General features: G+C 39.1%; 1 protein-coding gene across 1 annotated transcript in view; it reads left to right on the forward strand.

Moving 5' to 3' along the window:
- The window catches only part of LOC135964385 (uncharacterized), a 50,145-nt gene that overhangs the window by 17,016 nt on the left and 5,387 nt on the right, over positions 1 to 27,742 (forward strand). The window contains 2 exon segments of the mRNA XM_015440454.4: positions 3,249 to 3,375; positions 4,265 to 4,360. Coding sequence (XP_015295940.4) covers positions 3,249 to 3,375; positions 4,265 to 4,360 — 223 coding nt within the window.

Raw genomic sequence — 27,742 nt, forward strand, 5'->3', positions numbered from 1 at the left:
GCAGTGGCAAAAAAGATTAAAATTATACAAACTCAGACTTAGGTTTACTTAAGTAAGCTTTAAAAAAATGAACTGACAATACCCCCCAGTGGCACAGAGAACTTAATTGTACATCGGCTGTACACTCTGCCCCAGCCCTGTTCATATTCACCCTTTTTAGAGTCCTTATTTATGTTTGGCTCTACCCTGGCGTCTTGCCTCACAGAACTGATTAGAAGAGATCAGAGTTTTGGGTCATGAATCCTGTTGCCTTTTTAGAGCTGCTGCTCAACATTTTTTGCAACCCAACAGATAAATGGGAAATATAAAGTATGTATTACAGGATCTTACTTTTCAAATTTTTTATTAAAACCAGTGCTTGCAGAAACATTATTTAGCAACTTGTTTTCTGTTCCTGCAGATCTAGTAGTTGATTCACAAGTCCCAAGAAAGTAAGTGTAAACACAATAAAAATTTATCTAAATTGCATTAAACTCTTTCCATCTGTATCTCTTTCATCTGTCTATATTTACCTTTTATTCTTTGCATTTTTTGAAAAAATCAATGACAGAACAACAGAAATAGAAATAAAAATGCTGGGTCCTTTAAAGTCTTGGAATTATTGAACACGTAGTATCGACTCACAGGGTGTTACTAGGATTAAACCACATAATGTGCTATCACAGTGCTCTGTAACATCCTATTGAGCACATAGTACCTGCTTAATAAACATTGCATTAGTACATGTGCACATGTTGTTTTCCAAATGCAGACTTACTCAGAAATTGCTACCTTCTGTTTTCTCTGTAAACTTTAGAGTCAGCAAAGAATATAATACTTTAGAATGAAGAATGATTGTCTTCATTTGTACCAGAAGTATTTGTGTTGTGACAAGAGTGCTAGGTTATCAGCCCAGGCTTCTAATGAGTGTCACCTGGTCATTTTGCAGAACTCTCTTTACTTGTGCCCTGTCCGTGGATTCTGTTTATTGTTCTGGTGGAAGCCACCATGTTATTTTAATTAAGTGGTTCATGTGACTCTAAGGTGAGGTCAGAATCAAGTATGAGGAATTCAAAATACATTCATGAGAGTTAAGTTCCATCTTTGCATTAAAGGGTGGTTCAAGAACCCGTTCTGTTTGGATTTGGTAGGGACAGGACAGCGTGGCCCGTATTTCCAGTATTGTAGTGGAAATTGCTGGTGCCTGTGTCAGGGGATGGCTCCTGAGGACAAAATAAAAGTGTATTTTTATCTCTGTGGAGCTACTCATTGTTTCTCAATCTCTTCTCCTATAAAGGACAGAAATGGGTGGAGTTTCTCTGTCTTGGTTCTTCTGCCTGTGGATGTGGTGACAGCAGGTAGACCTGTGGTGCTGACACTTTTAAAGGCATGTTCTCAAGATGCAGGTATAATTTGCCCAGAGAATTTTATCTGAGAAATAATCCTAGAGAAGGAGGAGAAAGAGGAAAAAATGGCCTTTTTTTTTTTTTTCAGCTAAATATGTCTCAGATCAAGATCTGTGTCCACTCTGCTTCCTCCAGGAAACAAGTTTGTTACTTGCAAACCTGTACTTCTCTACTTGTGTTTTTCCTCCCTAATGAGTTTGTCTTAACTACTTTAAAAAATTCTTACAATAATCAAAGTCTCTGAAAAATATATTTTTCTATATACCAGAGCCTTCTCTACATTATGGCTTCTTATATGTCATGCAGAAATCTCACTATGAATTTATAATCTGCAATATTAAAAATGTCCCTTTGTGGCTGTTGAACATGGGAAGGTGTAGATACTCCAAATTCCTGTTGGGGAAAACCTGGGGTTTTTAGCGAAGACAGAGAACATGTAATATTGAGGTTTCATCTGTGTTCTTTATTATGTCTATGCAGTATAGGATTAAGAAAATACCCATTGAAGCAGTATGGTATTTATTACCCAGAAAATTATAAAAAATTTGATAGGAGATAGCTGCTCTTTACAGTGCTAAAGAAAGACTATTTAAAATCACTATTAAAAATTACAGAACATGGGAGATACCTGTATCTTGAACTTTCCATAAAACTAATGTTTCCTTATGGTTAAATTCAGACTATAATTTACCTTTCAGGGGGCAGTATCTCAGCAGTAATGCTGTGTCCTTCTGGGTGCATCAGGACATTATAAAAGTTTGTTCTAGTGTAGTTGATGTTAATAAATCACTTAGTTGATAAGCTCTCTGATACATGTTTTACTATAGAATTAATTATTTTTCTCTTCATTGTTAAGTATCTTTATGCAGCTGATGTGAACAAACCACCACATTTAATATGGCAGCTGCCCTTCTTTCTTAGGTTTCCTTTGCATTTGTCTGTTTTTGGAAAATGAAGGCTCTCATCTTCATTTACAAACCAGAAAAACACAGGGTCATTCAATTACTGGATATTTGACAAAATAGTCTTTTTGGGCCAAAAACATTGGCATACTGATGAGCTTGTTAAAAATTCAGCAACTCAGACTTTATCCCTGATCTTCTGAAAAAAAAAAAAAAAATCTGCATTAATAGGATCTCCAGCTTATTGTACACATAAAAATTTGAGTGATAGCTTCTAACTCAACATGTCTATTCCATCTGAATAATATACAAAAGTATGTCCATCTGAAAAATACACACAATTAATTCTTTTTTTTTTTTTTTGAGATAGAGTTTCACTCTTGTTGTCCAGGCTGGGGGGCAATGGTGCGATCTCAGCTCACCGCAACCTCCGCCTCCTGGATTCAAACGATTTTCCTGCCTCAGCCTCCCAAGTAGCTAGAATTACAAGCACAAAGCACCATGCCCAGCTAATTTTGTGTTTTTAGTAGGGACGGGGTTTCTCCATGTTGGTCAGACTGGTCTCAAACTCCCGACCTCAGGTGATCTGCCCGCCTCTGCCTCCCAAAGTGCTGGGATTACAGGCATGAGCTACCATGCCCGGCACACGATTAATTCTGTATGATGTAAATGTAGCACTCAAAATTGTACATGTTAGTGTTTATGCCCTCAATTTTATACTTTATTGTCCGGAAAAATACACTATATACACTGGTGTTATGGATCTTATAACACTTTGTTTTCTCAGAGTTAGAGAATACATTAGAGAATATTTCTAGTTGAAAACTATTTTATTGAATTATTTCAGTCACTCTTAGAAGTCAGAACCAGCTCTGTTTACTCTCTCCGTTTTACGTTGAGTCAAATTAAAAATTATGCCCATGACCACTTGTAAATAAGTGTGTTTGTGTGTGTTTTCCAGGGATCATTGACATTTCGGGATGTGGCCATAGAATTCTCTGTGGAGGAGTGGCAATGCCTGGACACTGCACAGCAGAATTTATATAGGAATGTGATGTTAGAGAACTACAGAAACCTTGTCTTCCTGGGTGAGAATAACTTTAATACGCAATTCCTAGTATACGCGATAGGTTTCATTTTGCTGCGGACTTTATTGGCCTGAACAAAGGAGGTTGAATGCAGGAATAAAGACAAAGACGGCACCAGGGGACTCCTTGCTTCTAGTGAACAAGGGCCGTGAACTTCTATAGCTCTTCATATTTATTGAGTAAAGGAGATAGGGAGAAGGGGGAGGTTGTGGTCAGCTGCTTGACTTAGTGACTGTATTCTTTGAACAGTACTCTCCAGATGTTCCAGTAGTTAACCTCAAGGAGCATGGCACCAGGGAGTGACTGTCCTCAGTGTACCTTCTGGCAGCATGAGCAGAAGCAAGTTTGCCCACATTCTGCATTCATGACAAACAATTTGCCGTTTGATTCATTCAAGTCCAGTGGAATGCTGAGTTGGTCACAGCCCTCAGGCTTTCGACTCCCAACAGCATTGCTCTTTTGTATAATTTCTTTTTGGTAATTTATGCTTCAGATTTCTGTTTTCAAGAAAATCATAGGGAGTTTTCCATAGAGAAAAAAATTTCAAGATATTTCATCTTGACCTGAACTTACCACATTCTTGAGCTCCTCTCTGTCCTTCACTTTAGATTAATGGTAATTTCAAAATTTTACTGGCATAAAATATTATTGCTCACACTTTAAAATCTAATTACCACCACCAATTTTTAATTCAGTAGTACCAGGTGATAAAAGTAAGAACCCACAAAATTAGAGTATTTTCTAAATATTTAGAAATTTCTGTTGTAATTTAGTATTTTGGGATAAATGTATTAGAATATTGTATTAAATCCTCTTTACTGAGCACATTATTAAGTTGTTAATTGGAGAATATGAGCAAGAGGCATGTTACTTATTTTTAATAAAACAGGTATTGCTGTCCCTAAGCCAGACCTGATCATTTTTCTGGAGCAAGGAAAAGAGCCCTGGAATATGAAGAGACATGAGATGGCAGAAGAACCCCCAGGTAGGTGAGAGTGAATACAGACAACGTGGATGACAGGTCCAAAGTCAAGAAGAAAGCAAGTCCTTAAAGTGATATGGGAAGCAGTGTTCCAAAAGAAATAGTTTCTGGAAAGCCTAATTTTTATTTTTATTTTTAAATTTTCTCTCACACAGGGGCATCTTCTCTCTTTTGCTTTTAAAATATCTAAGAATTCTTCTTTCCCTTCAGTAATCTTCCTTCAAGTTTACAGTGACAGCCAAAGTACTGTTCATGGCATACAAGAGAGTGTGCAATCTGAGTTTTTTCGTTTTTGTTTTTGTGGACACACAGATGTTTGCATAATTTTAAGACACTCCACGTTAGACTATCTTTTAAGTTCTCTTTTTCCATCATCTCTGAAATGTATGAGAGTAGTGATTTCTGTATTATTGGGTGTTTTTTGTTCATTTTTCTGCACATTTCATCCTGTTTTTATTATAGTCTTGAAATATAGTTTGAATTATAAAGTATGATGTCCTTCTGCTTTTTTCTTTTTCTTCAAGATTGCTTTGGCTATTCACAGTTTCTTGTAGTTTCAGGTAAATTTTATGATTGTATTTTTCATTACTGTGAAAAAAAACCACTGGAATATTGATAGAAAGTTTATTGAATCTAGAGATCACTTTGGATAATATGGTGTTTTAGCGTTTATTCTTTGAATCGATAGAGAAAATGTATTTAAATTTATTTGTGTTCTCTCATTTTTCATTGATAAATCTTTCACTTGAAAAGTTTTTCAGTTCCTCGGTTAAATTTGTCCTCAGATATTTATTATTTTAGTGCTATTTTAAATAAGATTGTGTTCTTCCTCTATTTTATCAGATAGTTTAAGTGTATGGAATCATAACTTGTATGTTAATTTTATATTTTGCTAATTTACTGAGTGTATTTATTAGTTTTAAAAGGTTTTTAGTGTACTGTTTATGGTTTTTTTTATAGAGAACATTGCATGATCTAGTTTTACTTGTCTTCAATTTCAATGACTTTAAAAATTTTTTGACTAATTTTTCTTCCACATACATCCAGTGCTGTGTTAAAATAGAAGCTTTGACGATGGGCACAATATACTTTTGCGTTGGTGTCTCAATTTGAAGGAGCAAACACCTCAAAGTTTTGATAAACTGGTTTCAGAGGGTAAAAATCTTCCTTTCTTGGGCCCCCAGGGTGATAGAATGCCCTCTGGGTTTGTAGTAGAGCGGGGTTGTAGCTTGGTCACAAGGCTGCTGGCTCTGCACTAGGGTCAGCTTATCATAAAGGACTTGGGTAGTTGTAATTCCCATTTTACTTTTGGACACAGTAAATATCCTTCAGGACTTTGCTCAGTAGGATAGATGCTAGGGCAGGTTTCTGCAGTCAGGTCTGCATATGGTGGGCTTTATATTAGGATGTGGATTAGTATGGCTTGTACTGAGTACCAGAGAGGATTTCTGAGGTCACCGTGGGTTTCCACATAGGCAGAACTGGCGATGAACTGTGGCTTAGGAAGCTGGAACTGAATCATGGAACTGTTATTGGGACCAAGGTCTGCAGGCCTGCCAGCTTGGCTCTAAATGGGTATCTCTCCAGGCTTCTGGAAGACCAAGACCTCTCACAGACTGTAGCTGGGAGAAGTTTGGGATGCTTACAGAGTAAGTTCAAAATTCTCAGTGGGATGGAGTTGGGTGGGACATTTTCTGGTCTGTAGTCAAGAGCAGGGGTCCTGTAGTTTGCCACCTAAATGAAAGCTTGCCTTCTGAAAAGGGTGCTCCTCAATCTTGGGCTCAGCAAAGTTTCACAATTCCCTCCCTGGATCTCAAAGCTCTCTTAAAGGCACTTATTTCCGAGATGGGGTCTCACTGCATAACCCAGGTTGGTCATAATATTTTGGCCTGAAGCAATTCTCCAACCTTACTGTACCATGTAGCTGTCATTACAGGTACTAACCATGATGGCTGGTTCTCTCATTAAGACATTTTTGTCATGGATGACTGACAAACTTTCTTGCTGTTGAGGGTTAAGCAAATAGGGCACCTTTTTCTTTTTATCTGCTTCTAAGAGTGTAAATGCTTTATATCTGTCTATCTCTTACAATCTTTGTCTTTTTGTGGCTGACATTTCATTTTGCATAACGTTATCAAGATTTATCTTTATAATTGGTAGACTGTTTTCTGCTTTTTGAAAACTGAGTGATATTCCAGTATTTTTATATTTCAAATTGTATTTACTGAATGATTTGGTGATGGAAATTTGCATTGCCTTTACCTGTTAGCTTACAGTAATAATTATTGCTATGTAAATGACTCCTCATATGACCATACATGTTAAAGTATATATATATGGGTTGCATTCTATTTCATTAGTTTAATTTTCATCCTTATACCAGATTGTTTTAATTCTGTAACTTTGTAATGTCTTTTGAAATCAGGAACTTTAATGCCTGCAACATTCCTTTATTATTATTATTATTTTAAGACTGATGGGAACTTTATTGCCTTTGGGGTTCGATATACTTTTGGGGTTGCTGTTTCTGTTTCTTCAAAAATACAATGAGAAATTTGAAAAACATTTCATTAAATTTGTAGATTACATTGACCAGGATTGACCAGGATGAACATCTTTATAATATTAACTATCACAACCTATACATAAGAGCGTGCTCGAGTGTTTTGTTAACTTCCTATGTGTGTGTATATATATATATGGTTTTTTTTTTTTTTTTTTGAGACGGAGTCTTGCTCTAACTCCAGGCTGGAGTGCAGTGGCACGATCTCGGCTCACTGCAACCTCTGCCTCCTGGGTTCAAGCGATTCCTTTGCCTCAGCCTCCTGAGTAGCTGGGACTACAGATGTGTGCCACCAAGCCTGGCTAGTTTTTCACATTTTAGTAGAGACAGGGTTTCACTATGTTGGCCAGAATGGTCTTGATCTCCTGACCTCGTGATCCACCTGCCTCGGCCTCCCAAAGTGCTGGGATAACAGACGTGAGCCACCATGCCTCACATTTTTTTTTTTTTTCCAGTTTCTGTCTATTATTGTTGTATACTTGCATTTGAGTTTAGTCATAGAAAATAATTCATAAAATTTCAGGTTTAAAAAATTTGGTAAGACTTCTTTTTTGGCCTAAGAGGTAGTCTATCAAGAAATGTGTTGTATGAGCTATTGAGAAGGGTGTGTATCCTGATGTTGAGGAGTGCTCTCTATACCTCTGTCAGAAATATTTGTTTTATACCACCTTTAAGTAGTCTGTTTCCTTATTAATACTCTATTTTGATTTTTTTTAAATTATACTTTAAATTCTGGGGTACATGTGCAGAGCGTACATGTTTGTTACATAGGTATGCACGTGCTCTGGTGGTTTGCTGTACCTATCAACCTGTTATCTACATTAGGTATTTCTCCTAATGTTATTCATCCACTAGCCTCCCACCCCACCACAGGCCCCGGTGTGTGATGTTCCCCTTCCTGTGTCCCTGTGTTGTCGTTGTTCAACTCCCACTTATGAGTGAGAACATGCTGTGTTTGGTTTTCTGTTCTTGTGTTAGTTTGCTGAGAATGATGGTTTCCAGCTTTATCCATGTCTCTGCAAAGGACATGAACTCATCCTTTTTTATGGCTGCACACTGTTGCGTGGTGTGTATGTGCCACATTTTCTTTATCCAGTCTATTACTAATGGGCATTTGGGTGGGTTCCAAATCTTTGCTATTGTGAACAGTGCTGCAATAAACGTATGTGTGCATGTGTCTTTATAGTAGAATGATTTATAATTTTTTGGGTATATACCCAGTAATAGAATTGCTGAGTCAAATGGTATTTCTAGTTCTGGATCCTTGAGGAATTGCCACATTGTCTTCCACAATCGCTGAACTAATTTACACTCCAACCAACAGTGTAAAAGCATTCGTACTTCTCCACATCTTCTCGAGCATCTATTATTTCCTGACTTTTTAATGATCACCATTCTAACTGGGATGAAATGGTATCTCATTGTGGTTTTCATTTGCATTTCTCTAATGACCCGTGATGATGAGCTTTTTTTCATATGTTTGTTGGCCACATAAATATCTTTTTTTGAGAAGTATCTGTTCATATCTTTTGCCCACTTTTTGATTTTTTTTTTTCTTGTAAATTTGTTTAAGTTCTTTATAGATCCTGGATATTAGCCCTTTGTCAGATGGATATATTGGAAAATTTTTCTCCCATTCTGTAGGTTGCCTGTTCACTCTGATAGTTTCTTTTGCTGTGCAGAAGCTCTTTAGTTTAATTAGGTCCCATTTGTCAATTTGGCTTTTGTTGCCATTGCTTTTGGTGTTTTAGTTATGAAGTCTTTGCCCATGCCTGCATCCTGAATGGCGTTGTCTAGGTTTTCTTTTAGGGTTTTTATGGTTTGAGGTGTTACATTTAAGTCTGTAATCCATCTTGAGTTAAATTTTCTATAATGTATAAGGAAGGGGTCCAGTTTCAGGTTTCTGAATATGGCTAGCCAGTTTTTTCAACATGATTTATTAAATAGGGAATTCTTTCCCCATTGCTTGTTTTTTTCAGGTTTGTCAAAGATCAGATGGTTGTAGATGTGTGATGTTATTTCTGAGGCCTCTGTTCTGTTGCATTGATCTGTATATCTGTTTTGATACCAGTACCATACTGTTTTGGTTACTGTAGCCTTGTAATATAGTTTGAAGTCAGGTAGCATGATGCCTCCAGCTTTGTTCTTTTTGCTTAGGATTGTCTTGGCTATATGACCTTTTTTTCTGGTTCCATATTAAATTTAGTTTTTTCAAAATCTGTGAAGAAAGTTAGTGGTAGCTTGATGGGGATAGCATTGAATCTAGAAATCACTTTGGACAGTATGGCCATTTTCACGATATCAGTTCTTCCTATCCATGAGCATGGAATGGTCTTCCATTTGTTTGTGTCCTCTCTTACTTTCTTGAGCAGTGGTTTGTAGTTGTCCCTGAAGAGGTCCTTCACATCCCTTGGTAGTTGTATTTCTAGGTATTTTATTCTCTTTGTAGCAATTGTGAATGGGAGCTCAGTCATGATTTGGCTCTCTCTCTATTATTGGTGTATAGGAATGCTTGTGATTTTTGCACATTGATTTTATATCCTGAGAGTTTGCTGAAGTTGCTTATCAGCTTAAAGAGATTTTGGGCTGAGACAATGGGGTTTTCTAAATATACAATCATGTCATTTGCAAACAGAGAGAATTTGGCTTCCTCTTTTCCTATTTGAATACCCATTATTTCTTTTTCTTGCCTGATTGCCCTCATGAGAACTTCTAATACTATGCTGAATGGGAGTGGTGAGATTTAATTTAACATCCAAGTTAAATTAATCCTCCTCACCACGGATACCCCCCTCACTTAGGTGTCCCTTGTTCACCATCCTCCATGAAATCAATATCCCGCACAAGAGTGCTACTCTCCTCGCTCCGGGCCCATAAATCGTGGGGGTAGCTATAATGAACTGTATCTGGCATCTGGTTCTTTACCTCAGGGCCATATAACTAAGATCGTCCACATGTTCCCCTTAAATAAGACATCTCGATGGATCACGGGTCTATCACCCTTTTAACCAGTCACGGGAGCTCTCCATGCATTTGGTATCTTTTATCTCTGGTCTGCACGCGACCCCATCGCAGAAAGCTGGTCCCACCACAACACGTCCCGCAGAACCTGTCTTTGATTCCTAGTCCATGCCATTATTAATCGCACCTACGTTCAATATCCTAGCCCCACATAAGTTTTACAAGGTGTTATTTAATTCATGCTTGTAGGACATACCAATAATTACCATGTAATCCATTTTCAATCACACTGCAAATAACGCAGGAAACTATCAACAAACCCCCCCATCCCCATTTCTGACTTCTTCTCCAAAAATTCACTCTTGCCAAACCCCAAAAACAAAAGCTTTCACACACCTAGCCAGAGATCGCGTTTTCATCTTTTAGGTGTGCACAACTTCAACTGCCATTTCCTCAACTAACACAAAATTACTTCATTTTACCCCTCTTAACTTCATCCCACTCCTTCTCTTTCCTACTTCCTTGCTCTCATGCACTTGTTCACTACTAAATATGGGCCCTCATTGTCACAACCCGAAAGACAGCACCTCACAACTATACTTCTCTCCGTGCTTATGTAGCTTAATTCACCTAAAGCAAGACACTGAAAATGTCTAGACGGACTTGCACACCCCATGAGCAAATAGGTTTGGTCCTGGCCTTCCTATTAGCTCTTAGCAAGATTACACATGCAAGCATCCCTGCCCCAGTGAAGACACCCAATAAATCACTACGATCATATGGAGTAAGTATCAAACATGCACAATGCAGCTCAAGACACTTTGCTCAGCCACACCCCCACGGGAGACAGCAGTGACAAACCTTTAGCAATAAATGAAAGTTTAAGCTATGCTACAATCTAGGGTTGGTCAATTTCGTGCCAGCCACCGTGGCCATACGATTAACCCAAGCTAATAAAAACCGGCGTAAAGGGTGTTTTAGATCTAGTCAAATAAAGCTAAACTCCATCAAAATTGTAAAACCTTAGCTGATGTAAAATAAACTACGAAAGTGGCTTTAAAATTTCTGAACACACAATAGCTAAGACTTAAACTGGGATTAGAGACCCCACTATGCTTAGCCCTAAACTTCAATAGTTAGAACAACAAAACTACTCGCCAGAATACTACAAGCAACAGCTTAAAACTCAAAGAACTTGGCGGTGCTTCACATCCCCCTAGAGGAGCCTGTTCCGTAATCGATAAACCCCGATCCACCCCACCATCTCTTGCTTAGCCTATATACCGCCATCTTCAGCAAACCCTAACAAGGTCGCAAAGTCAGCATAACTGTCCCCGTAAAAACGTTAGGTCAAGGTGTAGCCCATGAGATGGTAAAAAATGGGCTACATTTTCTACCCCAGAAAACCCTATGATAACTCTTAGGAAACCTAAGAGTCCAAGGAGGATTTAGCAGTAAATTAAGAATAGAGTGCTTAATTGAACCAGGCCATAAAGCACGTACACACCGCCTGTCACTCTCCTCAAGTATATTTAAGGACTAACTTAACTAAACACCCCAACATTTATATAGAGGAGATAAGTCGTAACACGGTAAGTGTACTGGAAGGTGCACTTGGATAAATCAAAGCATAGTTTAACACTAAAGCATCCGGCTTACACCCGGAAGATCTCAATATCATTTGATTGCCTTGAGCTAATACTAGCCCTAAACCAATCTAAAACTAATACCAAACTAACATACACCAAACCATTTACCAACTCAAAAGTATAGGCGATGGAAATTCTATCCTGGTGCTATAGACACAGTACCGTAAGGGAAATAAAAAACATCAAACAAGCACAAAATAGCAAAGTTTCACCCCTGTACCTTTTGCATAATGAATCAGCTAGAAACAATCTCACAAAGAGAACTAAAGCCAGACTCCCTGAAACCAGATGAGCTACCCAAAAACAGCTGAAAGAGTGCACCCGTCTATGTAGCAAAATAGTGGGAAGATTTATGGGTAGAGGTGACAAGCCTACCGAGCCTGGTGATAGCTGGTTATCCAAGATAGAATTTTAGTTCAACCTTAAGTTTACCTGCAGAACTACCCAATTCCCCTGTAAACTTTATTGTTAGTCTAAAGAGGGACAGCTCTTCAGACATTAGGAAAAAACCTTGTATAGAGAGTAAAAAATCTGACCTCCATAGTTGGCCCAAAAGCAGCCATCAATTAAGAAAGCATTCAAGCTCAACATCAATTATATAAAAATTCCAAACACACCACTAAACTCCTTATTCCACATTGGATTAATCTATCATTTCATAGAAGCAACAATGCTAATATAAGTAACATGAACATTTTCTCCGCCACATAAGCCTAAATCAGACCGAAAAACTTCACCGATGCTTAACAGCCTAACACTAACAAACAGAAACAAGTCAGTATTACTCACACTGTTAACCCGACACAGGCATGCTTTAAGGAAAGGTTAAAAAAAGTAAAAGGAACTCAGCAAACTTAACCCCGCCTGTTTACCAAAAACATCACCTCTAGCATTACCAGTATTAGAGGCACTGCTTGCCCGGTGACACATGTTCAACGGCCGTGGTACCCTGACCGTGCAAAGGTAGCATAATCACTTGTTCCTTAAATGGTGACTCGCATGAATGGCATCACGAGGGTTCAACTGTCTCTTACTTTCAACCAGTGACATTGACCTGTCTGTGAAGAGGCGGACATGAAACAATAAGACGAGAAGACCCTATGGAGCTTTAATTTATTAATGCAATCAAACCTATACAAATCCATGGACCCTTACACCACCACACCTGCATTAAAAATTTTGGTTGGGGTGACCTCGGAGCATAACTAAACCTCCGAACAGCCTACGCTAAGACTACACAAGCCAAAGCGAACCAGCACCTGTAATTGACCCAATGACTTGACCAACGGAACAAGTTACCCTAGGGATAACAGTGCAATCCTATTCCGGAGTCCATATCGACAATAGGGTTTACGACCTCGATGTTGGATCAGGACATCCTAATGGTGCAGCAGCTATCAAGGGTTCGTTTGTTCAACGATTAAAGTCCTACGTGATCTGAGTTCAGACTGGAGCAATCCAGGTCAGTTTCTATATATTTCTCCCTGTACGAAAGGACAAGAGAAATAAGGCCCACTTCATAAAGTGCCCTCATTCCATAGATGACCTAATCTCAATCTAACAAAATAACACCAACCCAACCCAAAAACAGGGTTTGTTAAGATGGCAGAGCCCGGCAATTGCATAAAACTTAAAACTTGACAATCAGAGGTTCAACTCCTCTTCTTAACACCATGTCAACAACAAATCTCCTACTCCTTATTATATCCGTAATGGCCGCCATAGCATTCCTCACACTCATTGAACGAAAATTACTGGGCCACGTACAACTACGCGAAGGACCAAACACCATTGGCCCCTACGGGTTGCTACAACCTTTCGCTGACGCCATAAAACTATTCACCGAAGAACTCTTAAAACCTTCAACATCTACCACCATTCTCTACATTACCACACTAGCCTTGGCCTTTTCCATTGCTCTTCTCCTATGAACTCCCCTTCCCATACCTCATCCACTAATTAACTTCAATCGAGGACTTTTATTTATTCTAGCCACATCTAGTCTAACTGTCTACTCCATTTTATGATCAGGATGGGCATCAAACTCAAACTATGCACTTATCGGAGCACTACGAGCCATCACCCAAACAATCTCATATGAAGTCACTCTTGCTATTATTCTCTTATCAGTCTTACTAATAAGCGGCTCATTTAATCTTCACATACTTATCACAACACAAGAACACCTCTGACTCCTCCTACCATCATGACCCCTAGCCATAATATGATTCACCTCCACATTAGCTGAAACAAACCGAGCTCCTTTCGACCGCATAGAAGGAGAATCGGAACTAGTCTCAGGCTTTAACACTGAATATGCCGCAGGCCCATTCGCCCTGTTCTTCATGGCTGAGTACATAAATATTATTGTAATAAATGCCCTAATAACCACAATCTTCCTAGGCACATTATACTCTATTCATTCCCTAGAACTATTTACAACGTGCTTTACCACCAAAACACTTCTTCTAACCTCATTATTTTTATGATTCCGAACAGCATATCCTCGATTCCGCCATGATCAACTTATACACTTACTATGAAAAAATTTCCTCCCACTTACACTAGCTCTTCTCATATGGTATATCTCAACACCTATTGCAGTCTCCAGTATTCCTCCGCAAACCTAGAAATATGTCTGACAAAAGAGTTACTTTGATAGAGTAAATGATAGAGGCCCTAATCCTCTTATTTCTAGGATTATAGGTATCGAACCTACCCCTGAGAACCCAAATTTCTCCGTGCTACCTACCACACTGCATCCTAAGTAAGGTCAGCTAAATAGCTATCGGGCCCATACACCGAAAATGTTGGTTATACCCTTCCCGTACTAATTAACCCACTAGCCCAACTTATTGTCTACCTCACCATAATCACAGGCACTCTCATTACAACGCTAAGCTCACACTGATTCCTCGCCTGAGCAGGCCTAGAAATAAATATACTAGCTTTCATCCCAATTCTAATCAAAAAAACAAACCCCCGTTCTACAGAAGCCGCTATTAAATATTTCCTAATACAATCCACCGCATCTATAATCCTCATAATAGCAATTATCTCCAACAACCTACTCTCCAGATGCTGAACCACAACAGACGACATCAACCAACTTTCATCTCTAGCCATGACAACAGCCCTAGCCATAAAATTAGGAATAGCCCCCTTCCACTTTTGAATCCCAGAAGTCACCCAAGGGACATCTTTAGTTTCTGGCCTCCTCCTCCTCACATGACAAAAACTAGCTCCCATCTCAATTATATACCAAATACATTCTTCAACCAATACAAATATTCTCCTGACCCTCTCTACTCTATCTATTATAATAGGCAGCTGAGGAGGCCTTAACCAAACACAACTATGCAAAATCATGGCATATTCTTCAATTACTCACACAGGCTGAATAATAACACTAACCTACAACCCAAATATCACAATCTATTACCTAACCATATACACTATTATGACAACTACCGCATTCCTAACTCTCAACCTAAACTCAAATACCACAACTCTTATACTATCCTGCACTTGAAACAAACTAACCTGACTAATACCATTAATATCAATCACCCTCCTATCCATGGGAGGCTTACCCCCACTAACCTGTTTCCTACCCAAATGAATTACCATTCAAGAACTTACAAAAAGCAATAACTTCATCATCCCCTCCATTATAATTACCATAACCCTACTCAACTTATACTTTTACATACGCCTAATTTATACCACCTCCATAACAAAACTCCCTACATCCAACAATACAAAAATAAAACGACAGTTCGAAAATACAAAACCCATACTCCTCATCCCCCCACTCATTATCCTCACCACCCTCCTCTTACCAATTTCTCCACTAACCCTAGTCATCCTCTAGAAGTTTAGGTGAAGTAAGACCAAGGACCTTCAAAGCCCTCAGTAAGTTAAACCACGCTTAATTTCTGAAATATATAAGGACTGCAGATTCTACTTCACATCAAATGAATGCAAATCAATTACTTTAATTAAGCTAAGCCCTTCTGGATTAATTGGACTCAAACCCATAAAATGTTAGTTAACAGCTAAATACCCTAACCACTGGCTTTAATCTACTTCTCCCGCCGCAGGGAAAAAAGGCGGGAGAAGCCCCGGCAGAAATTAACTGCTCCCTTGAATTTGCAATTCAACATGAAAATCACCTCGGAGCTGGTAAAAAGAGAACTTTAATCTCTGTCTCTAGGTTTACAGCCTAATGCTTACTCAGCCATTCTACCCCCCTCCCCCACCTATGTTCGCCTACCGTTGGCTGTTCTCAACAAACCACAAAGATATTGGAACCCTTTACCTACTGTTCGGCACATGGGCTGGGATCATAGGCACAGCTCGAAGCCTTCTTGTTCGAGCTGAACTGGGTCAACCAGGCAGCCTATTAGGCAACGACCATATCTACAATGTTATCGTTACAGCCCATGCGTTTGTCATAATTTTCTTTATAGTTATACCCATCATAATCGGAGGTTTTGGAAACTGATTAGTACCACTAATAATTGGTGCCCCCGACATGGCTTTCCCCCGCCTAAACAATATGAGTTTTTGACTTCTCCCCCCTTCCTTTCTACTATTACTGGCATCTGCGGCAGTAGAAGCCAGTGCTGGGACAGGTTGAAGAGTTTATCCTCCTTTAGCAGGAAATTTCTCCCACCCAGGAGCTTCCGTAGATCTAACTATCTTCTCACTTCACCTAGCAGGCATCTCCTCCATCCTAGGGGCTATAAACTTCATTACCACTATTATCAACATAAAACCCCCTGCAATATCTCAATATCAAACCCCCTTATTCATCTGGTCAGTGTTAATCACAGCCATCCTTTTACTCCTCTCTCTACCAGTACTAGCTGCCGGCATTACTATATTACTAACAGACCGTAATCTAAATACCACTTTCTTTGATCCTGCCGGAGGGGGGGGATTCTATCTTGTATCAACATCTATTCTGATTTTTCAACCACCCCGAAGTCTATATCCTCATTCTACCTGGATTTGGGATAATCTCTCATATTGTGACATATTACTCCAGAAAAAAAGAGCCATTTGGCTACATAAGTATAGTTTGAGCTATAATGTCAATTGGGTTTTTAGGCTTTATTGTATGAGCCCATCATATATTTGCAGTAGGAATAGGTAGACACACGAGCCTACTTCACTTCCGCCACTATAATTATTGCAATTCCCACTGGCATTAAAGTCTTCAGCTGACTTTCCACGCTTCACGGAGGCAATATCAAATGATCTCCCGCAATACTTTGAGCTCTAGGCTTTATTTTTCTCTTTACCATAGGGGGCTTAACCGGTATCGTGTTAGCAAACTCATCATTAGACATTGTACTACATGATACGTACTATGTTGTTGCACACTTTCACTATGTACTATCAATAGGAGCTGTATTTGCTATCATAGGAGGCTTCATTCATTGATTCCCCTTATTTTCAGGCTATACTCTAGACCAAACTTATGCCAAAGCCCACTTCACCATCATATTTGTAGGTGTAAATTTAACCTTCTTCCCACAACATTTCCTCGCCTTATCCGGAATACCCCGATGCTACTCTGACTACCCCGATGCCTATACCAGATGAAATATCTCATCCATAGGCTCCTTCATTTCCCTAGTAGCAGTAATACTAATAATCTACATAACCTGAGAAGCCTTCGCCTCAAAACGTAAAGTCTCATTAATTGAACAGCCCTCTACCAACCTAGAGTGACTGCATGGTTGCCCTCCACCCTACCATACATTTGAAGAACCAACCTACATTAAACTAAAGGAAAAAGGAAAGAATTGAACCTCCTAAAACTGGTTTCAAGCCAGCCCTGTGACCTCCACAACTTTTTCAATAAGATATTAGAAAAACTATTTCATCGCTTTGTCAAAGCTAAATCATAGGTTAAACCCTATATATCTTATATGGCTCACTCAGTTCAACTAGGCCTACAAGATGCTATATCCCCTATCATAGAAGAATTAATTGCTTTTCATGACCACACTTTTATAATTGTATCCTTAATTAGCTTTCTAGTCCTATATGCCCTGTCTTCAGCTCTCACAACAAAACTAACCAACACCAATATCACGGACGCCCAAGAAATAGAAACCATTTGAACCATCTTACCCGCAATCATTTTAATCTTAATTGCTCTTCCATCCCTGCACATCCTATATCTAACAGACGAGATCAACAACCCCTCTTTTACTATTGAATCAATTGGACACCAATGATACTGAACCTACGAATACACAGATTACGGAGGATTAATCTTTAACTCTTATATACTCCCCCCATTGTTCTTAAACCCAGGAGACCTTCGACTTCTAGAAGTTGACAACCGAGTAGTTCTCCCAATTGAAGCCCCTGTCCGAATAATAATTACATCTCAAGACGTCCTACACTCGTGAACAATTCCTACTCTAGGCCTAAAAACAGATGCAGTTCCTGGACGCCTGAATCAAACCACATTCACCGCTACACGACCAGGTGTATACTATGGACAATGCTCAGAAATCTGCGGTGCTAACCACAGCTTCATACCCATTGTCACAGAATTGATTCCACTAAAAATTTTTGAGATAGGGCCTGTATTTACTCTATAGACCCCCCCCCACATCTCACTCCATAACTCTCTGTAAAATATTCTTATAATACACTGTACAGCTATCCTAGCATTAACCTTTTAAGTTAAAGATCGAGAGAAATACCCTCTCTGCAGTGAAATGCCTCAACTAGATACATCCGTATGGTTTACTATCATCATAACTATACTCCCCACGCTATTTCTTATTATACAATTAAAACTACTAAACACAAACTACTACCCACCTCCCCTACAAAAGAATCCCAATACACAAACCTACAATAACCCCTGACAATTGAAATGAACGAAAATCTATTTGCCCCATTTACCTCTCCAACAATCCTAGGCCAACCTGCTGCAGTACTCATCATTTTACTCCCTGCGCTACTATTTCCAACCTCCAAACACCTTATTAATAATCGACTAATTACCATCCAACAAAACCTAATCTAACCCTAAAACAAATAATAATATCCCATAATACCAAAGGACAAACCTGGTCCCTAATACTAACATCTTTAATTATTTTTATCTCAATAACCAATCTTCTCGGACTTCTACCCTACTCATTTACACTCACCACCCAACTATCTATAAACCTAGCCATAGCAATTCCCCTATGAGCAGGGACAGTAATCATAGGCCTTCACTTCAAAACTAAAAGCTCTCTGGCCCACTTCCTACCACAAGGCACACCCACTCCCCTTATTCCTATACTAGTAATTATTGAAACAATCAGTCTATTTATGCAACCAGTTGCCCTAGCCGTACTCTTAACCGCCAGTATCACAGCTGGCCATCTACTAATGCACCTAATAGGAAGTGCTGCACTAACATTATCAACCATCAACCTCCCTATCACCTCACTAATCTATGCACTTCTAGTACTATTGACCATTCTAGAAATCGCAGTGGCCCTAATCCAAAGCCTATGTCTTCACAATATTAATCATCCTTTATCTACGTGATAACACTTAATGACCTACCAATCTCATGCCTATCACATAGTTAAACCTAGCCCCTGACCACTAACAGGGGCTCTCTCAGCCCTGTTAACAACATCAGGCTTAATTATATGATTTCACTTTTACTCCACCACTCTACTAATGCTAGGCCTACTAACCAACGTGTTAACCATATACCAATGATGGCGTGACATTATTCGAGAAAGCACCTACCAAGGCCACCATACAATACCTGTCCAAAAAAGCCTTCGTTATGGAATAGTCCTTTTTATCATCTCAGAAATCCTCTTCTTCACCGGTTTCTTCTGAGCATTCTACCACTCGAGCCTTGCTCCCACCCCGCACCTAGGAGGACGCTGACCACCAACAGGAATTACTCCCCTAAATCCCCTAGAAATGCCCCTTTTAAACACCTCCGTACTACTTGCATCAGGAGTTACAATCACCTGGGCCCACCACAGCCTAATAGAAAGTAATCGAAAACAAACAATCCAAGCTTTACTCATTACAATCCTACTAGGCATCTACTTCACCCTACTACAAATTTCAGAGTACTTTGAAGCGCCCTTCACTATTTCCGATGGTATCTATGGCTCAGCATTCTTTATCACCACAGGCTTCCATGGACTTCACGTCATCATCGGATCTACATTCCTTATTACCTGCCTTATCTGTCAACTATTATACCACTTCACATCAAACCACCATTTTGGATTCGAAGCCGCTGCTTGATATTGACACTTTGTAGATGTGGTCTGATTATTCCTTTATATCTCTATCTACTGATGAGGATCCTACTCTTTTAGTATAATTAGTACAGTTGACTTCCAATCAGCTAGTTTCGATACTATTCGAAAAAGAGTAATTAACCTAGCATTAGCACTGACAATTAATACTCTTCTGACCCTCCTACTAATAATTATCATATTCTGACTACCCCAGCTGAACTCTTATGCAGAAAAAACCGATCCTTACGAATGTGGCTTTGACCCACTAAACCCTGCCCGCATTCCCTTCTCCATAAAATTTTTCTTAGTCGCCATTACCTTCCTACTATTTGACCTAGAAATTGCCCTACTACTACCCCTACCATGAGCTCTCCAAACAACAGATCTTCCAACCATGCTTAAATCATCAGTTACACTAATTATTGTCCTAACCCTAAGCCTAGCCTACGAATGAACTCAAAAAGGACTGGATTGAACTGAATTGGTAAGTAGTTTAAACAAAACAAATGATTTCGACTCATTAGATTATGATAACCATACTAACCAAATGCCTTTCATCTATATAAGTGTTACACTAGCATTTATAATCTCACTCCTAGGTATGTTAACCTATCGCTCACATCTAATATCCTCCCTATTATGCCTAGAAGGAATATTATCATCACTGTTTATTATAAGTACTCTTATAGCTTTAAACATGCACTCCTTACTAGCTAACATTATACCCATCGCCCTACTAGTATTTGCTGCTTGCGAAGCAGCAGTCGGTCTTGCCCTACTAATCTCAATCTCTAACACATATGGTCTAGACTATATCCACAACCTAAATTTACTTCATTATTAAAAATAGTTATCCCCACAATTATACTACTACCAACAACGTGATTTTCCAAAAATAGCATAATCTGAATTAACCTTACCGTACGTAGCCTAACCATCAGTATTATCCCCTTATTATTTTTCAACCAAACCAGCAACAATCTCCTCAACTACTCAATCCATTTATCTTCCGACCCTCTAACGACACCTCTCCTAATATTAACTGCCTGACTCCTGCCCCTTATGATTACAGCAAGCCAATATCACTTACATAATGAATCCCCCTCACGAAAAAATTCTCTCTCTCCATGTTAATTTTCCTACAAATCTCTCTAATTCTAACATTCATAGCCACAGAACTATTCATATTTTATATTCCATTCGAAACCAGTCTCATTTCTACCCTAATCATCATCATCCGATGAGGCAGCCAAGCAGAACGCCTTAACGCAGGCACATATTTCCTATTCTATACACTAACTGGCTCTCTCCCCCTACTCATTATGTTAATCTATACCTATAATAGTTTGGGTTCACTAAACATCATGCTACTCACGCTCATGGCTCAAAAACTAACAACCACTTGGTCCCACAATCTTACCTGACTAGCATGCATAATAGCCTTCATAGTAAAAATGCCCCTGTACGGCTTACACTTACGACTCCCCAAAGCCCATGTTGAAGCCCCCATTGCTGGATCAATAGTCCTTGCCTCAGTACTCCTAAAACTAGGTGGCTACGGCATGATACGACTCACCTCTATCCTTAACCCTACAACAGAACATATAACCTACCCCTTCCTTATACTGTCCCTATGGGGCATAATCATAACAAGCTCTACCTGTCTTCGACAGACAGACCTAAAATCACTCATCGCATACTCCTCCATAAGCCACATAGTCCTAGTAATCATAGCCTCCCTCATTCAAACCCCCTGAAGCTTCATTGGTGCAACTGTTCTTATAATCACCCACGGACTCACCTCATCCATATTATTTTGCCTAGCAAACTCAAACTATGAACGAACCCACAGCCGCATTATACTACTTTCCCGAGGACTCCAAATACTATTTCCATTAATAACCTTTTGATGATTTGCAGCAAACCTTACCAACATCGCCCTACCCCCTACTATTAACCTAGTAGGAGAACTCCTTGTAATAATAACCTCATTCTCCTGATCATACATCACCATTACGCTTACAGGACTTAATATGCTAATTACAGCCCTCTACTCCCTCTATATATTTACCACAACACAACGAGGAATACGTACATATCACACTACTAATATAAAACCTTCCTTTACACGAGAAAGCATACTAATATTCATACACCTTTCCCCTATTATACTCCTGTCCCTTAACCCTAATGTTATTCTAGTTTTCACCTCCTGTAAATATAGTTTAGCCAAAACATTAGATTGTGGATCTAACCATAGAGGCCTGCCACTTCTTATTTACCGAGAAAGCTAGCAAGGGCTGCTAACCCATGTCTCCGTTTTTAATAAATACGGCTTTCCCAACTTTTGAAGGATTACAGTTATCCATTGGCCTTAGGAACCAAAAACATCAGTGCAACTCCAAATAAAAGTAACAACCATGTACACCTCCATTACCATAACAATCCTAACCACTCTAATTCTACCAATTGCTATTACCTTTATTAATCCCAACAAAAAGCACCTATACCCATACTACGTAAAAACAACTATGATATATTCTTTCACCATTAGCCATCTCCCCATAATCTTGTATATTCTCCTGGACCAAGAAGCAATTATCTCAAACTGACATTGAATAACAATCCAAACAGAATTAACACTAAGCTTCAAATTTGATTACTTCTCCATAATATTTATCCCAATTGCACTATTCATTACTTGATCTATTATAGAATTCTCACTATGATATATAAGTTCAGACCCAAACATTAATCAATTCTTTAAGTACCTTCTCACATTTCTCATCACCATACTAATTTTAATCACTGCCAACAACCTCTTTCAACTTTTCATTGGCTGAGAAGGCATAGGAATTATATCCTTCTTATTAATTAGCTGATGGTACGCTCGAATAGAAGCCAACACAGCAGCCACTCAGGCAATCTTATACAACCGTATTGGCGATATCGGCTTTATCCTAAGCATAACATGGTTCGTCCTACATTACAACTCATGAGACTTTCAACAAATGTTTATCCTAAACCCCAACCCAAATCTTCTCCCACTAATAGGTATTCTCCTGGCAGCAACAGGAAAATCAGCCCAATTTGGTCTTCACCCTTGACTACCTTCCACCATAGAAGGCCCAACACCAGTCTCAGCTCTACTCCACTCCAGCATGATAGTTGTCGCCGGAGTATTCCTGCTCATCCGTTCCACCCTCTAATAGAAAATAATACATTAATCCAAAGCCTTACATTGTGCCTAGGAGCCATTACCACCATATTCATAGCAGTTTGCGCCCTAACACAAAACGATATTAAAAAAATCGTAGCCTTTTCCACCTCAAGCCAACTGGGCCTCATAATAGTTGCTATCGGCATCAACCAACCATACCTAGCGTTTCTACATATCTGCACCCATGCCTTCTTCAAAGCTATATTATTCATCTGCTCTGGATCCATTATTCATAACCTAAACAACGAACAAGACATTCGAAAAATAGGAGGGTTATTTAAAACAATACCCCTTACTTCAACCTCCCTATTTATTGGCAACTTAGCACGTGCAGGCATACCCTACCTCACAGGCTTCTACTCCAAAGACCTCATCATCAAAACCGCAAACATGTCGTATACCAATGCCTGAGCCCTATCTATCACTCTCATTGCCACATCCCTAACTAGCGCTTACAGCACCTGAACTATCTTTATAACCCTAACAGGACAACCCCGCTTCCCAACCTCAATCTATATTAACGAGAACGACCCCACCTTATTAAAACCAATCAAACGCCTCACTATCGGCAATATACTAGCAGGATTTCTTATCACCAACGATATCTCCCCTACTTCACTCCCCCAACCAACAATACCTCACCATCTAAAACTCTCAGCCCTATATCTAACCACCCTGGGCTTTCTAGTAGCCCTAGACCTTGCCCTTATAACCAACAAACTTAAAATAAACATGCCATCACACACATTTAAATTCTCCAACATATTAGGATATTACCCTATCACAATTCACCATATAACCTCCTACCAAAATCTACTTATAAGCCAAAACCTATCCTTCCTCTTACTAGACTTAACCTGACTGGAAAAATCTATAACCAAAACAATTTCACATATCCACACTACCATCTCCACCATCACAACCACCCAAAAAGGCATAATCAAACTTTACTCCCTCTCCTTTCTTATTCCCCTCATTCTAACTTTATTCCTAATAACATAATCTATTACCCCGAGTAATCTCAATAATAATGTATACACCAACAAACAACGTTCAACCAGTAACCACTACCAATCAACGTCCATAGTCATACAAAGCACCTGCACCAATAGAATCCCCTCGAACTAACCCCGACCCCTCACCCTCAAAAATCACCCAATCCCCCATACTATTAAAGTTAACCACCACCACTAAATCATCAAAATCTCTAACTCATAAAATTAAACCCACCTCCATCGCTAATCCTACCAGAAAACTCACAAAAACCTCAAGCCCCGATCCCCATGTTTCAGGATACTCCTTAATAGCCATCGCCATAGTATACCCAAAAACAACTATCATACCCCCCAAATAAACTAAAAACATCATTAAACCCATATACGCTCCCCCACAATTCAAAATAATCACACAACCAACTATACCACTAACAATTAATGCCAACCCTCCATAAATAGGAGAGGGTTTAGAAGAAAACTCCACAAACCCCATAACTAATAATACGTTTAACAAAAATAAAATATATGTCATTGTTCTCACGTGGACTCCAACCATGACCAATGATATGAAAAACCATCGTTGTACTTCAACTACAAAAACATTAACGACCCCAATACGCAAATCCCACCCAATCCTAAAAATAATTAACCACACCTTCATTGACCTACCCACCCCACCTAACATTTCTATATGATGAAACTTCGGCTCACTTCTTGCAACCTGCCTAATTCTACAAATTATTACAGGACTATTCCTAGCAATACACTACTCACCAGACACTTCCTCCGCCTTCTCCTCAGTCGCACACATCGTCCGAGAGGTAAATAATGGCTGAATCCTTCGCTACCTCCACGCCAACTGTGCCTCCATACTCTTCATCTGCCTTTTTCTACATGTAGGCCGAGGTCTCTACTACGGCTCCTTTCTTCTCACAGAAACTTGAAACACTGGCATCACACTTCTACTCATAACCATAGCAACAGCCTTCATGGGCTATGTACTCCCATGAGGCCAAATATCATTCTGAGGCACCACCGTAATTACAAACCTACTATCAGCAATCCCATACATCGGAACCAATCTCGTCCAATGAGTTTGAGGTGGATATTCTATTGAAAACCCCACCCTCACACGATTCTTTACCCTTCACTTTATCCTACCTTTCATTATCACAGCCTTTACTACTCTACACCTATTATTTCTACACGAAACAGGATCAAATAATCCCTGCGGAATTTCCTCTCACTCCGATAAAATCGACTTCCACCCCTACTACACAATTAAGGACATCCTAGGCCTAGCCCTCTTTTTCACAACCTTAATAACATTAGTATTATTCACACCTGACCTTCTAAGCGATCCAAACAACTACATCCCAGCCAACCCCCTAAGCACGCCTCCACACATTAAACCAGAATGATACTTCTTATTCCCGTATGCAATTCTACGATCCATTCCTAATAAACTAGGAGGGGTGTTAGCACTCCTCCTATCAATCCTTATCTTATTATTCATACCCACTCTCCACAAATCCAAACAACAAAGTATGGCATTCCGCCCACTCAGCCAGTTCCTATTTTGACTCCTAATCACAATTCTACTAACTCTTACCTGAATCGGAAGTCAACCAATAAGCCAACCCTTTATGACTATTGGACAAGTAGCATCCGTAATACATTTCACCACAATTCTAGTCTTAATATCACTTGCCTCCCTAATTGAAAACAACCTGCTCAAATGAACCTGCCCCCGTAGTATAAATAAATACACCAGTCTTGTAAACTGAAAATGGAAAACTTCTCCCTAGGGCAACTCAGAAAGAAAGTACTTAACTTCACCACCAACACCCAAAACTGGCATTCTAACTTGAACTACTTTCTGTCTTTTATGGTATGCAAGCTTTAAATGCAACTTAAGTATTAAACATTTCAATAAACTTTTATGTAAATCGTGCATTACTGTTAGCCAACATGAATACTATATAGTACTATATATGTTTAACTGTACATAGCACGTATTCTTACATACTTACTAAACACAGTCCCACAACATGCTTACAAGCAAGCACTCTAATAGATCAATCAACTGTAACACATAACAACAAGACTCAAAGCTCAAGCATCACAACCCGAATATCAACTAACCTATTGTTCATTTACAGTACATAGTACATTAAATCGTTCACCGGACATAGCACTTCCAAGTTAAATTAATCCTCCTCACCTCCTTGTCTTGTGCAGGTTTTCAAAGGGAATGCTTCTGGTTTTTGCCCATTCAGTATGATATTGTCTGTGGGTTTGTCATAAATAGCCCTTATTATTTTGAGATACGTTCCATCAATACCTAGTTTATTGAGTTTTTAGAACGAATGGGGTGTTGAAATTTATCGAAGGCCTTTTCTGCATCTATTGAGATAATCATGTGGTTTTTGTCATTGGTTCTGTTTATGTGATGGATTATGTTTATTGATTTGCCTATGTTGAACCACCCTTGCATCCCAGGGATGAAGCCAACTTGATCATGGTAGATAAGCTTTTTGATGTGCTGCTGTATTCAGTTTGCCAGTATTTTATTGAGGATTTTTACATCCATGTTCATCAGGGATATTGGCTTGAAATTTTTTTGCTGTTGTTGTGTCTCTGCCAGGATTTTGTATCAGGATGATGCTGGCCTCATAAAATGAGTTACGGAGGCTTCCCTCTTTTTCTATTGTTTGGAATAGTTTCAGAAAGAATAGGTCAGCTCGTCTTTGTACCTCTGGCAGAGTTCAGCTGTGCATCCATCAGGTTCTGGACATTTTCTATTGGTAGGCTAATAATTACTGCCTCAGTTTCAGAACTTGTTATTGGCCTCTTCAGGATTTATTTTATTTTTATTTTTTGAGGGTTTTTTTTTTTTTTTTTTTTTTTGTCGCTCTCTCCTTCTGTTCTGCTCTTAGTTATTTGTTATGTTCTGCTGGGTTTGAATTTGTTTGTTCTTGCTTCTCTAGTTCTTTTAATTGTGATTTTAGCATGTCTATTTTAGATCTTTCTTGCTTTCTCTTGTGGGCATTTAGTGCTGTAAATTTTCCTCTAGACATTGCTTTGTCATAGTCCCAGAGATTCTGGTATTTTGTGTCTTTGTTCTCATTGGTTTCAAAGAACTTTTTAAGTTCTACTTTCATTTAATTATTGACCCTGTAGTCATTCAGGAGCAGGTTGTTCAGTTTCCATGTAGTTGTGCGATTTTTAGTGAGTTTCTTAATCCTGAGTTCTAATTTGATTTCAGTGGTCTGAGAGACTGTTATGATTTCCATTCTTTTACATTTGTTGAGGAGTGTTTTGCTTCCAATTATGTGGTCAGTTTTACAATAAGTGCGATGTGGTGCTGAGAAGAATGTGTATTCTGTTGATTTGTGCCAAAGAGTTCTGTAGATGTCTATTAGGTCTGCTTGGTCCAGAGTTGAGTTCACATCCTGAATATCCTTATTAGCATTCTGTCTCATTGATCAGGCTAATATTGACAGTGGGATGTTAAAGTCTCCCACTGTTATAGTGTGGGAATCTATGTCTCTTTGTAGGTCCCTAAGAACTTGCTTTATGATTCTAGGTGCTCCTGTATTGGGTGCATATATATTTAGGATAGTTATCTCTTGTTGTTGCATTGACCCCTTTACCATTATGTAATGCCCATCTTTGTCTCTTTTGATCTTTATTG

The sequence above is a fragment of the Macaca fascicularis genome, chromosome 19 (assembly GCF_037993035.2).
Source record: "Macaca fascicularis isolate 582-1 chromosome 19, T2T-MFA8v1.1".
Classification (NCBI taxonomy): Eukaryota; Metazoa; Chordata; class Mammalia; order Primates; family Cercopithecidae; genus Macaca; species Macaca fascicularis.